Source organism: Pistacia vera, unplaced genomic scaffold (assembly GCF_008641045.1).
Source record: "Pistacia vera cultivar Batoury unplaced genomic scaffold, PisVer_v2 Contig423, whole genome shotgun sequence".
In the NCBI taxonomy this organism is placed as follows: Eukaryota; Viridiplantae; Streptophyta; class Magnoliopsida; order Sapindales; family Anacardiaceae; genus Pistacia; species Pistacia vera.
This window is the reverse complement of record NW_022196250.1, coordinates 255339-270892: the sequence shown is the minus strand read 5'-3', so window position 1 is coordinate 270892 and position 15554 is coordinate 255339. Positions and strand designations below refer to the sequence as shown.

At 34.9% G+C, this 15554-nt stretch overlaps 2 protein-coding genes across 2 annotated transcripts; one reads left to right on the top strand and one right to left on the bottom strand.

Annotated features, from left to right (window-relative positions):
* The first annotated feature begins 8339 nt into the window (after positions 1-8339).
* Positions 8340-11842, top strand: LOC116142969 (myb-like protein X). The gene is made up of 2 exons (XM_031428384.1): positions 8340-8451; positions 9752-11842. Exon 2 carries the CDS (start codon positions 9803-9805, stop codon positions 11585-11587), a length of 1785 nt encoding a protein of 594 aa, XP_031284244.1. The 5' UTR covers positions 8340-8451; positions 9752-9802; the 3' UTR covers positions 11588-11842.
* Positions 11843-14118: 2276 nt separating this feature from the next.
* LOC116142960 (ergosterol biosynthetic protein 28-like) lies at positions 14119-15554 on the bottom strand. The gene is made up of 3 exons (XM_031428372.1): positions 15420-15554; positions 14593-14793; positions 14119-14436 (listed from the first exon to the last, which is right to left on the bottom strand). The coding sequence occupies exons 1-3, from the start codon at positions 15508-15510 to the stop codon at positions 14399-14401; spliced, it is 330 nt and encodes a 109-aa protein (XP_031284232.1). The 5' UTR covers positions 15511-15554; the 3' UTR covers positions 14119-14398.

Sequence of the window (15554 nt, the reverse complement as noted above, 5' to 3'; positions counted from 1 at the left end):
CTCATTGGGTTGATGCCATGTAAAAGGAGATTTAAGCTTTAAAACATAATGTTACATGGTCTTTGGTTCCTTTGCCTCCTGGCAAGATACTATTGGTTGTAAATGAGTTTATAAACTAAAATATAAATCTGATGGTTCTCTAGAGAGATATAAGGCTCGATTAGTAGCCAAATAATACACACAATAGGTTGGAATTGATTACGATGAGACTTTTTCCCCTGTTGTTATTTTGTCATTAGCTTCCATGTACGATTGGCCTCTATTTCAAATGGATGTGAATAATGTCTTTTTACAAGGTGATTTACAAAAGGATACTTATATGACTCTTCCATAAGGCTTTGTTCAAACTGGGAAACAAAATTTAGTTTGCAAGCTTCATAAATCACTTTATGGCTTGAAACAAGCTTCTATAGCTTGGAATCATAAGCTCACTTCAGCCTTTCTCTCTGGTGGTTTCAACAATCTCAATCAGATCACTCTCTTTTTATCAAAAGACATCATTCTCAACTTGTCATCTTACTTGTTTATGTTAATGACATAGTTATAACAGGCAATGATATGAAACTCATCTCCAACACTACGACACTACTGCATTCACATTTCTAGATCAAGGATTTAAGGTCCTTAAGATATTTTTTTGGGGTTTGAAGTAGCTAGGTCAACAAAGGGCATTGGCATCTGTCAAAGGAAGTATGCCCTTGAGTTAATTCCCTCTTCTGGTTTATCTGGATATAAACCTGCCATTATTCCATTAGACCAGAATATGAAGTTTACTTCTGCTCAATTGTAACACCCACATCAAGGTACGTAATTTTATTTATGCTCTAATACCTTTAGTTGGATTTCTTTGATGTTACCTTAGACAAATGTGAAGGAAAATTCCTTGAAACTTCATTAGGGCTAAAATGGCATTTTCACTCATAATTATATGAAAAGTGGGAAGTGAAAGGAAGCAAAATAATGTGAAGAAGATAATAAAAATGAGGGTGTTTTAGTAATTGACTAAAGGATATAGATGGAATTTCATAGAAAGTGCAAGGGCAAAATGAGAATACATGGGTATAATATTAGATGTAAGGTTTCATTGAAGAAACCCTAGCCATATATTCAGCCCTTGTTCATGCCACCTTCACCCCATTTTCTCTCAATTTTCTTCACTAAATTTCAAAGGGAAATCATAGGATTTAGCTAGGATTTTTATAGATTTTCAATCCTAAAGCATCCAAAGGTAAGATTCTAGCACAAGGAGTGTGATTAACTTTAAAGTTTTAAATTCTTATGGTTTTTATATGATCTCGGTCCAAGAGGAAGAGACTTTTAGCAAAATGAGGTGATATCACACATTCAAGGTAAGTAAATCCCAATTTTAGCCTTGATTTGAGCAAGACTTATGTATGATTCTTGTATGTTTTATGTGATTTTATGTGAGAATTGTTGGCTGTTTTTTAAGATGAATGATGTGTAAATTCTAGCCATGAGAAGTAGTGTATGGTTATGTGATGATTTGGTGAAGTTATGGAAGAATTAGTGTTGAAATTTTGAAGTGTAGAGAATTGTTGAACTTGGCCAGGTTTGATACTAAAGTTAGTGAGTTTTTTGCTCACATTTTGGTGGATTTAGGGAGATGTGGAAGTGTAGCCAACTTAGTAGTTGTACGTGCATATGAAGTGTTTATGAAAATCCAAAGGGAAAATGCATGCATGAATTGGCTAAACCCTAATGAAGAAAGGGTTAGAGAAATGCAAGAATTGAAGTATGAAGATTATGTTAGGGCTTAACCAAGTGTAAATGTTAGTATTCAAAAGTGCATATTGTTATGCCAAAATTTAGAATATCACTTGGTCATGTTAGTTCCATGAGAGAAATGACCCTTAGTGTTTGGTTCTAGATACTTGAACCTTTATTACTTTTTGAATAGCGCATGAAAGTGTTAGAAAAGAATTGCAAGTTAAAGTGTTACTTTGATATGACAATTGTGATAGTAGAGAATGGTAGAATATGTCATGACATACCATTATGAGATAGTGAATTTTCAAGTTTGTATATGTGAACTTGGAAAGCATATTAAAGAATGGGCTTGATCATGCATATATTGTGCATATGATATATATATAGCCTTGATTTAGTAAATGAGAATATGAAAGAATATGTTAGCAAAGAATGAGAAAGAAAGAAAAGAAAATGGCTTGTAGTTTTCTTTAAAGCTAACATGCAAGTATGTATATTTTCTCATTTACTAAAGAATGCAAGTGTAGAATTTCCATAGCTTGGAAATTCATGTTGAAATGTGTATAGTATCTCTTTCTATTCTCTTTCTGTAGCATGCTATGTTATAAGGTTTTTGCGATGGGGAACCCGTGAGTGACAGAGATGCCTACATACACACCGCCATAAGCGAGCGGCCACAGTAGAGAGATACAGTATTTGTACAGTCCGTCAGTAGTGTATGTGGATGAGGACTATACCTAGCAGAGCATACCTACATGCATGCTGCCACGAGCGAGCAGCCATAGCAGAGAGATACAGTATTTGCACAGTCCGTCAGCAGTGCATGTAGATGAGGACTGTACCCACTCACATGGCTAGGGTTCCAAATCCATGATCAACCTAGTCCAATTAGCAAACCAGAAAGAAAATAAAAGAAAGAGAAACAGAGAAGAAAAGAAAGAGATACAACATAAGAGATGGATAATAGAAAAGAAAAGAAAGTTCTTTTCTCAGGAAAGTTTATTATTCTGCATATGTATTATGCTACTTACATGATTTAGTATTTCTTATGTGCTCGACAATGTACAGTTTTATTCATTGTCTTCGCATGTTGATAAGTAGCAAATCAGAGTATCATGCTACTTACATGATTCAGTATTTCGTATGTGCTCGACGATGTACAAGTTTATTCATTGTCTTTGCACGTTGGTAAGTAGCATATCAGAGTATCAGAAAACAATGCAGAATATCAGAAAAGAACGAAGAATATTAGCAAGATTAAAGTGAGAAAAAAGAAAATCAAAACATGAGTAACAGAGGAAGAACAATAGTATAGTCTGGTTTACTTACTGAGCAATTAGTGCTCACTTCGTTGTTCTACTGTTTTGCAGTTACTTGATGATTTACGATTGGGTGGGATGTCAAGAAGCGGAGGAGTTTGGTGGCACTGTCCAAGTCTACCTTGCACTATCAGTTATTTTGTGTATATATTTATATTAATTAGAATTAGAATTTTCAGATTTTACATTATATACCTCTATGTATATATGTTTGCAAAAGTTATTTAGTGGATTTTATCATATATTTCTTAAAGAATTACTAGCTAGATAGTATATTACATCAGTATGATAAGCTCTTCAATCTTTTTGTCGATCCTCTTTGATCTAATCTCACCTCTTATCATAGACTTGTGGGCAAGCTTTTATATCTTTGTATGACCAAGTCTGACATCAATTATTCAGTCAACATTTTAAGCCAATTCATGTAGTCTCCAAAGCAATCTCATATGACTGTTGCTTTGAAGATAGTCAGGTATATGAAAAGTGCCCCTGGACTTGGTTTGTTTTTTCCTTCTGATAACTCTATCCAATTAATGGCTTATAGTGACTCAGATTGGGCTTCATTGCTAATGACCAGAAAATCAGTCATAGGTTATTGTGTTTTACTTGGTAAGTCTTTGTTATCTTAGAAATCTAAGAGGCAAGCTACTGTTTCAAAGTCTTATTCTGAGGCCGAATATAGGGCAATGACTTCAACTGTTTGTGAAATTGTTTGGCTTGTCCAACTTCTTTTTTACTTGGATTCAATAATTTGGCTCCTGCTACTTTATGTTGCGACAATCAATCAGCACTTCACCTAGCATCTAATCCCATGTTTCATGAATGCACAAAACATATTGATATTGATTGTCATATAGTTCGAGCCAAACTCAAAGATGGTTTAATCAAGATAGCTCATGTTTCTACTCGTGATCAACCAGCTAACCTCTTCACCAAAGCTCTTGGAAGTAAAGTGCATCATCATCTATTAAGCAAGTTGGGCGTGTTGAATATCTATCACCCTCCAACTTGAGGGGAGGTATTGGAGGATAAACTGTTAAGTGTGCTGTAGCCTATTTAGTTTGAGTAATTACAGAATTAGTTGGAGACAGTTGGATTAACTATAGTTTGTCAATTGTATTACTATGGTTAAATAGTTGGTTAGTTAGCATACTGTTGCTTAGTGAATAAAAGATATAAAGACTAGAAGTGTATTGAGTTGTAAGCATATTCTCAAACAATGAAATAATATCAAAAGCATTCTTTCTTCCCAAATTGCTCTGCTCTTCATTTTATAACATTCGGGACCCAACCCCTTGGCCGGGTGACACCCCGGGTTGGGTTTCAAAACATTGGTTGAAAACACAAAGGTGCTGTGTGATGAGAATGCAAAATGTCATATTTATCCCCTTTAATGTCTAGTCTTTTATACTTATTTGTTGCCTAAATGTACTCATTATTATTCTATTTTGATTTAGGATGCAAATGGAGGAGTTAAATGCAAAACGAAACTAATTAGGTGAATTCGGACAGTTTTGACATCGCTTCGTAATCTAGGCATAACTCTCTCATCCGAGCTCCGATTGAGGCGATTCAAAATTCTGTGGAACTAGAAGGAAAATCTCTACAACTTTCATGTTTTGAGTTTGGAGAGATACTTGCTGAATCAAGGTTATAATTGGGCTTGAAGTTGATACACCTGCACTGCCGACGTTCTAGAACATTCGGCCTTGTCATGCAATTCAAATAGGCAGTTTATTATTAGAAGATTTGAAGACCTGTTGCACGCAAGTTACAGCTGGACACACCACTTTCCTATTTTATTTTAGGACCTTATTTTATTTTCAATTAATTAGAATCAGATTAGTATAAATGTTATTTTAGGATATTAGAATAATTTGAGGAGATTTAGTAGATTCAAATACTTCAATTTGAATTGGATATCTTTAAGAGGGGAGAGAGAGAGAGAGAGATCAAATTGAGATTGGGGAATCACACATGCCTCTCTTTCTGTCTTTCTTCTTCGTTTTCTTTTGAGTTTTTCATGCCCATGAGCGGCTAAACTTTCATAACTTAGTCGAAGAAAACGGAGACCTCGGAATCAATAAAACTGTGAGATCTATCTGCTTTTAGTGTTCAATTTATGTTTTGAGTATTGGATGTTCTTCTATGCATATTGTCATGATTGTTGTGTTTAATTACTACGAGGCCTACTAGTTTATTATTTGTTGCAATCTACTGCTAAGTTAGATATCAAATCTGTAATTGTTTGATCCCTTTAACTTATGAAGCAATTAGGGTTTAAGAATTTGCTGCGTTAGGAATTATTAAGTCTTAAGAAGAACATTCAACTAAATTAAATACAACCACTTGAGTTTGTATTGTTTAGCTTCATCGATCTCTCTAGTTCTTAACGCTGCCACTAGATTAAATCTTTAACGCTTGTCTAGGGTTGTTTAGTAGTAAAATTAATTAGATCGTTTGTTTTCTAATTAACTACAACTAAGGAAAGATAGGAAAATAGCTCCAACGGTGAATACTTAAAGTAAGAATTGATTTATTTTTGCATCAATGATCAGTTGTAAGATTTCGATGATGAATGTTGACTTAGACCACGTTTCGTTATTTTGATTGATTTCGGTAATTTAGGTTGAATATCTTTTCCTGAAATTGTTTCTGTTTTTACTAAAATCCCCCCCATATTGGTTCACGTAACATAAAACTCAGCTAGACACTCTCTGTGGGAACGATCCCTACTCACACTACTACGTGTATTTTTAGGGTTTTAATTCTAGGTACCTACGACAGCACACCACTGTGCTAATTAGAAATTGATTTTTTGGTTTGAGAAATGTGTGAACCATTATTATTAACATGTAGTGCTGCCTGCACCCACCACACCCGCTCGTCTAAAATGATAAATCTCACCACCATTGCTCTTATATAATCTCTCCCAATTTATACAATTCTTTCTTTCTTTCTTTCTTTCTTTCAAATTATGGCCATGAAACTACAGAACTTGAAGCTGTGATAATAACATTAGAATCACAAACTACATTTTCTGATACTGGAATAGTTATCAGGCTTGTTGCCATGCAACCTCACCAGCTTAATTTAGACCATCTGATAGTAACTTTGTAAGCTTAAAATCCAACCTGTTTTTAATTCTAAAGCTACACAATGCAGAATGGTGTCGCCTCCACAAGCTAGCCAAAGACTTTACTTCACATTAATGAGTTTCCATTCTGAAATCAGCATGAAAAACAAACATATCTATATATTTCATTTCCCACTCTGATTTTGATGTTGATCATGGTTAATTAGCTATTGATTAAAAATGTGATTAGTGCCACTAAACTTCCTATCATATTCACTTAACCAAACTTCTCAGTCCTGTCTTTGCTACACCTACCACCTTTACGATTTCATGTGAGAATACGTGAAAATAACTTCTCTTTTTTTATTATTTTTGTTTATGACGGGGGGTATTTAGGTCCGTTTACACGTACCTCAACTAATCTCTTATGACCTTAGAATTATCAATCAAGTAAAAGTTTTAGTAGTCACCTCTATTAGGAATCGAAGAGAAACTCAAACTTGAGACCTCTTGAATAATATATTAAAGAGTCTATATCGAAGCACTCGATCACTTAGGGGCTTGTTCATGAAATAAATTCACTCATACTAGTTCTTAATTTTTTATTTCTGCTGATTCTAATCGGGCTTCATCATTCTAATCTAATGCTTTCATCGACTACAATTCTTTACATACTAGTCGCATAAGCACAATAAATTGATTATAATTATTATATATAGTCTTACATACATTTATATTGCAATTCTCATTATCTTACTGTAATTATCAATCGGGCTCTGTTGTCATCTTCTAACTTAAAATGTTGTTATAAATAATTGACACATTTTTTAATTATTTATTTTATTTGATCTAATGGTTAAGAATTAAAGTCTATAAGTAATATAAAAAAAAATTAAAAAATTTTAATTTAACATGTCCCTAAGTCTTCACCCTCATCAACCACGTGTGAAGCATCAAAAACATCTCAACTAAATCATATCACTTTTTGTTAACATAATATTCATAAATTAGATATAGGAAATCATTGATAATATTATTTTTAGTGTGAATAATGCCAATAATGTGTTTGGTAATTCAAATTTCAAACATGCAGCAACTGTGTCTTTTTTTCTTTTTACTTTTCTTTTTATTTGAAGTAATAATAAGATAATTGAAAAAAAGAAATGACAATTAAGACATGATAAGAAATACAGCAGAGGTGGCCATTGAAGTTCTTACTCGATCAGTAGTTTTAAGTCTTAGGAATTAGTTGAAGTGTGCATAAGTTGGATTGAACACCCTTATCATAAAAAAATAATAATAATAAAAAAAAAAGTGCAATATCTCCCATGTAATTGGAAATAAAAAGAGCTAAAAAGGTGTAACTGTTTATAACACATATGCTAAAACAACATGAACATAAAATCAAATCAATGGGATGAAGGTTGAACTTCAATAGATCGACATATTAATAACATGAATCATTTTCACTCCTTCAATTGATCAATATGATGTTGTTAATTAAATATATCATATCAACTCACTTTACAATTTAACCTTCAAAAAACTATGATTTGTTTAGTGTATTATTAGTAAAAAGAAAAAGGTAATCTCATTTTTGTTGTGAAATCCTACATCGCTTCCGTGTGAGCGGGGGTGTGTGTATGTATGGGGTTATAGCCTTAACCCAATATGACACGTTTGGAGCCTAACTCAAAAACTCAAAAACAAAACCATGAGGCCCTATAGTGCTAAATCGGATAATATTATATTAGGCTATTTATAACAATTTTGTGGTTATTTCCTATTTATATATTTTTTAATATAATTATTTATGAAAATTAATAGAACTTTGTACATAAGTTGGACACGGTATAACTAACTAACACACACACACACACATACTATATATATATATAATTTTTAAAACAATTAATTGATTGTATATGTAATAAATTAAATGGACAATCAATCAAGATAAAGTTGAGTATTTTTTTATAAATTTTATCAATAATATTAAATTATAATTCACTCATACATAAAACAAAAAATCAAAATCAAAATCAAAATCAAATCATTTATCTAAAAAAATTGGATTCAATAAATTAAAATCAAATTAGAACAATTAAAATAAAACTAATAAAAAAAAAGGAAAAAATAAGGAGGCGAGTACATAGAGTTCCCTACTTGAGCGTGAGTACATAAATGGCGTAGAATTAGATCCGATACTTAGACGATGAAAGAGAGTAAGAAAAGCTGTGTATGCCCGAGTCTCTCTTCCTCAAAGAAACCTCTTTGACATCACTTCTACTCCTACTTTCACTTCTACTTCTACTACTTGAGCTTCAGGTACTTTCTTTTACTTATCTCATCTTCAACTTCACTTTCCTTCGTTTAAACTAATGGGTTTCGTTTTCCTTTTACTCCGCTTCAAATATTAAAACTCATCATCCTGGTTTAGTTTCCTTTGTGGGTTTGTGTTTTCTCACTTCGTAACTGGTAATCATCTCTTTTCCCAAATGGGTTTGGGGTTTTGCATCTGAATAGATTGGATTTGGTGTGGGGTGGGGTGGATTCATGCATTTCTAGGGTTTTTTTTGTGGTTGCTTTTTTTTTTTTTTTTTTTGGTTAAGGTTTATATGGTTTTATATTACTATTATCATCATAATCATCATTGATTTGATGTTTTGCTAAATGGTTTTGATTTCAGTTGGAAAGTTTTGATTTCAGTTGGAAAGTTTTGATTTTTGATTTTTGATTTTTTTTTTTTTTTTTTTTTTTTTTATATTTGGCGGTGTAGTAAATTATGTTTTGTTTGTTTAATATTTACTATGACTAGTTGGGAAGTAATCGAACGACTGTGGATTCCTATAACTGATTGAAGTGAGATGAGTTGTTTGTGAATCTGAGACGAATTCACTAATTAAACTATTGTTTGTTTCTATGATAACTGAGGACGAGAAATTGAAAACTCATAAGAATGTTGATACGGGCACAATTATAATTATTGAATGGTAAGCTATCGGCTCAGCAGTTTAGAGCTGTGCTGATAGGTATTTTCCTCAAAACAGAGTGCTTTTAGAAATTATAATAGTTCAGTGTTGTGTGTCAGTGATCCAGATTAAGTAACTAAACAATTTGGAGATCTTGCATTAAATAGATTGTTTGCTCTCGTTCTTATGACAACGCTGCCTCTCAGTTCTGTTTGTTGGATTGACTTGTCGAAAGTGAGTCATTTGTGGCATGCTAATTGCTAGGCTCAGTTGAAGTGGTTGTTTTATGAACATTGTTTTAATAATTTACTGTTTCTCGCTTTCATAGATTTTATGAGTTCATGCTAGATCACAAGCAGTTGGTTGAATTCATTCTTGTACCTTTTTTCCAGTAGGTACTTGTGGCCATGGATCTTTAGGTATTTGGTTTTAGGCACTTTATATGAATTGCATTTCCTATTGAAGCAGCAGCTAAGCGACATTTATTTGCTGGTTTCAATTTTAGATCATGTGTTGGTCACAGTTATTGGAAAATTAAACTGTTTAAGTTCTTAAAAGTTGAATTTGAATTGAATTTTTATTCAGATCTATTATTTGAATTCTTTGAATAGTGATTTTTGTTGTTTATTTATTTGATGTTACCTGTTGGAACACAGGCGGCATTTTCATTTCGAGTAGATACTAGAAGGGTTTAGATTGATTACACAATGATCAAGCGGTTACCAAGTAGAAACCAAAGATCTAAAGGAGTCAGGGTAAAACATGTTCTGCAGATCTGTCTGCTGCTTGGTGTTTGCTTTTGGTTAATCTACCAAGTCAAGCATTCCCATGATAAGAAGAGGGAATTTGATGAGAAAGACTCAAAAGCCTCAGTTAAAGCACAAAGTGATAATGAGATTTTGAAACTGGGGAGGAAGGACCTCCCTAAATTGCAGGAAGTAGATAAGAATGAGAAGCATGAGGAAGAAGAGGAAGATGCTGTGGAGGAGGAAGAGAATAAGCCCGAGGAAGAACAAAAAGAAATAAGAATGCATGTAGAAGAGGATCAAGAAGAAGCAAAGCATGAAGAAGAAGAGCAGGAAGACGAAGAGAACAAGCATGAAGATGAAAGGCAAGGAGCAAACAAGCAAGAAGAAGAAGCTGGTAAGCATGAAGAAGAGGAGCAAGAAGAAGAAACTAAGACTGAAGAGGAGAGAAGAGGAGGTGAAGATGAAGAGACAGATGAACAAGATCAAGAAAGAACAGAATCTGAGGGTGATCGTGAGGACGAATTTTTAGATGAAGAGAAAGAGAGGGAAGGAGATGGTGATGATAAAGAGAATGAAGGAGAGGTTGATGGTAAAGAGAGTGAAGATGAGGGTGATGATAAAGAGATTGAAGAGAAAGACAATCAAGTAGAAAATGAGAATTCATCCGATGATCATGATAATGATGGTGATACAAACGCTCATGTGGCAAGAGAAGAACATTATAAGGCGGACGATGCTTCTAGTGCTGTGTCGCATGATAACCAAATTACAATCACTGAGACTGATAAAGGAAGTTTGGAAAATTCAAACGAGAAGGAGAGGAATATTTTAGAAAATGGGAGTAAAACAAATAATATTGAGGAAAGTAATGGGATTCAAAACAGTACGGAGTTAAAATCTGGAGAAGGTGAAATGGCTGAAAGTGGTAGTCTGTTGAATGTAATTACTACTGAAGAAAAGGATCATGGCACTAGATCAAACAACCCTGATATTAGCTTGCATTCAAATGCAAGAACTAATTTGACTGAAACAGGTACAGAAACAAGCAACAATTCAACTGGATTGAGTACCCAAATTTCTGCTTATTCTCTGAAGAGTGAAACAGAGACTACAGTGGTTTCAAATCAAGCTCAAAATGCAGCAGTCGATGGTGCAACTAACTTAGAAGCCATTAACTTTCAAATCACTGTATTGCAACAAGTCAACAACTCTAACACAATTTCGGACGGGAATCAATCTAATTCTAATTCCAGTGTTTCTACTGAAACCATAAATGCAGATGCAGCCTTGGGAAATTCCTTTAATAATTCAAACCTCGCTTTATCAGAAAAAATCATGAGCTCAAATGCAACAGTAGTTGGAAAGGTCAGCTCTGGGTCTTTAGCAACAAAGGAGACGACTGATGCTGCTCAGAATGAAACATTAAATAGTGGCGGTGAATCTGGTGGAACAAATGAAACCTCACAGTCTTCCTCGACGGACAGGACCGGAGATGCACATAGTGACAGTGAAACAAATATAAGCACAAATGGAACTGGGGATGCGCATGTTAAGCATGAAGACAACGGATCAAGTGAAACAAATGAAAGCATGAGTGGGACTGTGGATGTGGCTAAAGAGGACCACATTGATTCTTCAGATTTCTCTATTATCCATGATGAGAAAGAGTCTCTGATAGATCTGGAAACGTTGTCTGATATCAGAACAAATGTGGATCACAATGAAGATGCTGCATCAGAATAGAAATTCTGATGAAATCTTTTGGCTTTTTGTTGGTGCTCGAAAGTGTTAGTTGTTTCTCACTTGGTTTCAATACAGAAAAAGGTAACGTTTTCAGAGTGCTGCTTTACTGAATTGATCCATGTTAGAGAATACAGTGCCAACTCTGCAGGCAAAGAGTGTAGGCAGGTCTTATTGTGGCGAGTTTTTGACTGTATAATTTATGTCAACTTCTTATGATAGCCTTGTATAGTTTTTTATTCATGCTTCTGTTAGTTCTTTTTCCTGTGTGGCATGGCATTTGTCAATCTAACCAAAACAAAATAGAATGCAAAATATGTTAGTATCGATGCAGTCCCCATTTTTACAGATTTGCAAGCGAGTGTTTTGAGTTGGCGCATAAAAGAGGAACAACACTCTAGATTTAGTTTGATATGCATATAAGGTAATAAAACCAGGCTCAGAAAACTCTGTAAAAGTTTATCCAATGACAGAACTAGTGCAAATGAAATTCCATTGTGATGTTCTTTATTACCGAAAAAGCTGCCATGTGGTCCTGTGTAGGGCTGTCAGAGCCAAGCGGCTCGCGAGTCGGCTCAGCTCGGCTCATCTGAAGCTCGTTTATGACTCGGCTCGTGATTAGCTAAGTCAACTCAGTTCCAGCTCGCTATATAAAATGATCCGAGTTCAAACATGGAGAGGCTCGGCTCGGCTCGTAGGCTCACGAGCTTGATGTGGATAGGCTAAGCAGGGTTTCATTTGTTATATTTTATAAACTGTGGGGATTGAAGTGTTATCTTTATTCCTTAGTTTTAAAAATTTTAACCCCCCAATGTAATAAAACACAAAATTAAACCCCCAAATCAGATTTCCCAAATTGACAAACCCTAACCCCTAAGTTTGTTCTTGCAAATTTTTATAATCAAAAATCAAAATCAAAATCCACATAAGGTTGTGTCGAGGATGAAGATGAAGAAGATGGGGATGGAGATGGAAGCAGCATAAATCGTGATGTTCTGCAAAATGAAGATGAGATGGAGACGAAGATGAAGATGAAGATGATGGAGATAAAGATTAAGATGATGAAGATAAAGATATGCAGATGATGAAGATGATGGAGATAAAGATGCAAATGATGAACATGAAGTCGAGTCGGCTCGAACTCGATCGAGCTCGAGTTCAAATCCCTTTTCTCTGACTCGACAGGCTCGAGCTCAATCCTGTAGCAAACGAGCCGAACTCGATAAGTCGAAAACTTGACTCGGCTCGGCTCGGCTCGTATACAGCTCTAGTCTTGTGGACTACAATTGTTCATAGCATAAGCTCAAAGCATATCTAGTAAGTGCAATTTTATTAAGTAGCCGCTCAAATCAAGTCAATTTACTCAGTTCAATCTAAATCCTCACTTGCAAGTAGATCTGGCAAACAGGCAAGTCGAGTAACGGGTACGGGTCCATGGGTGAAAAATTTTTTGTGGGTTGGAAAACACATGACTCGTACCCGCCCATACGAGTACAGGGTGACTCGTGGGTCACCCGTTTCTAAAACTAACCTCCCTATTCTTGGATCTAGCTCTTATTTTTCCTGCCATGTTTTTAAAATTTTTGGTTTCTTGGGAGAAGAAAGTTCAGCGTTCTCAAAAGAACACCCACGTCTTGCCATTGGAAGCAGGAACATGGGTGAAGCTTGGCCGCCTTTGATACTACCACTGTTTCTTAATCTCTGACTGAGAGAAGTAGAGAGGGAGATTTGGGAAGAATCTCTAGCATTGTCAGGACTCAAGATTGATTTAGAAGTGATTTCATCGAGGCAGAAGAGGCAAGGCGAGAAGTAAAACAAATGAAGAGCTCACTTGTTTTGCTTGTAGGAGTTGTAGTTGTACTAGTATTGTTGTTGCTGTGCTGTGAGTCCATTCTCAGATATTTTGAGTTTTTGTTTTTGGCTATAAACAGAGAGAAAGAGAGGCAGACTTGTTTGGTTGGAGGATTGATGAAAAAAGAGAAAAAAAGAGAGTTGGAGTTTATGGAAGTGTTAGAAGCATTGATGAAGAAAGAGAGAGAAAAAGAGAGGTGGAGTTTAATGGAAGCGACAGAAGGATTGATGAAAAAAGTGGTGGCGTTTAATGAGTGGTGACTGCGCAGCCTGAGAGAGAAATGCTTTACAGTTTTTTATTTTTTATTTTTTAAAGTAAAATGCAGGTACTCGCAGGCACCTGTAGGTATCACCCGCAATTTTCACAGACAGGCCAGGCATGGGTAATTAATGATATTATTCGTACCCGTCCGTTTGGACTGGGTACTCGTTTACCCGCAGATACGGGTTACACTTTGTCAGGTCTACTTGAAACCCATTAACCTAGCCCAACCCATGTGCTCATAATGTATAAACAAGTAATTTCATCTATTCTTCTGTTCTAAGTCGTGTCTGATCAAATCAACAACAAAGTGGCGGCAAGTGCTGCCCGAGAAACTAAATACTGAAACATAAATATAACAGACACTGAAGGTTTATTACCATGAAAGAGTCATGCCCAGATATCACTCTAATGAAGCCCTTAGCAGTCCTGAGACCAAAGCATTGATTGTATATAAACTTGCGTTTCTAGTGCCCTAACAGAAAAGGGCAATACTAACCTTATAAAGAGGCATATAAAAAGTCAAATCTAACCCTTGAAATTCATCATTGTCTCTTTCTCTCTCTTTTTTTTCCCTTTTTTCAAGGGTTGGATATGACTCTTTATATAGTTCTTTGTATTCTTTTTTGTAAGGCTAGTATTACTCGACAGAAAATATACAACAGTGCTAAATCCTTGAAAGCTTGAAGTTGACGTGCATTCTATTGCAGGAACAGCATCATCCATCGTGCTACAATGCCTGATTAAAATCCATAATCAGTTTCCAAAGCCATGTAAGAAACTTAGAATGAAGATTCCACTGAGAAGTTAAAATTCGTAACATTTCATAATCTTAATTGACATTTAGAGGTTTTCATTTGTTCAAGTAAATGTGTTATTCTGAAAATATTCCTACCTTCAAAGAAACTAACAGGTGAGACATCCTGGATGCCCAATCTACCATAGATTAGGTATTCAGTTGTGAAAAGAGAAACCACTAAGGTGAATGACAGAAACCTGGAAAGGAATCCGTCTTCAAGTTTAAATGCAAAAATAAAGCACACCGTGCTAGTGATCAGACTCCAGATAGCAAGCCGTCTACCACGCTCATCAGAAACTACAAGAAAGAGAATTTTGAAAAGAAAGAGAGAATGAGAAACAATATCAATAAGTGAAATGTTTGCAGACTAAAAAATAAAGTAAAATCTTCATCAGAATGGCATCCAGATTGCATACTCCTACCAATTTATTGAATAAACTAGAGGGGGAAGACAATAAATGGACCATCATTTACAACTTAAAGCATTACAACTACACTGTTAAAGAATTATTTTGTTAAATTCCAGCTGCACAAAACATCACAATGAAGTTGATCGAAGTAAATTAAGCGATAAACGGATTCAAATAACGTGGCACTTCAACATGTAGTACTCAACCATTCAGAGATAAAATGTTCACACTCAGAACAAAAAATATCATGATTTTCTTTCGAAGATCCTTCAATAAACATCCATTGAAATTCCCCTCAAATATTGGGACTAGACCCCAAAACAAACGACTCTTAGTATTGGTGAGCTTCATGGTCTCTCCCTAAGAACTAACTAAAATTCCATAAGGTAAACAAAAGAACAAGTTACCAAAGGAATAGCAAGCACCCACAACAAACAGAATTGAGTTGAATATACAAAATTGGATTCATCATAACTAAACAAGACAAGACAACTAGATGAAGAGGAAAGTTACAATGGTATATGGAGCAGGCTCCAACCCAGCTTTTCAAGAAATTAAACCAAACGGGAACTAACCGAAGTAAACCAAGCCACATAAGATTCATTTCTTTATATCTGATCTGACCTATTCTCTTTCAAAAGATCAAAA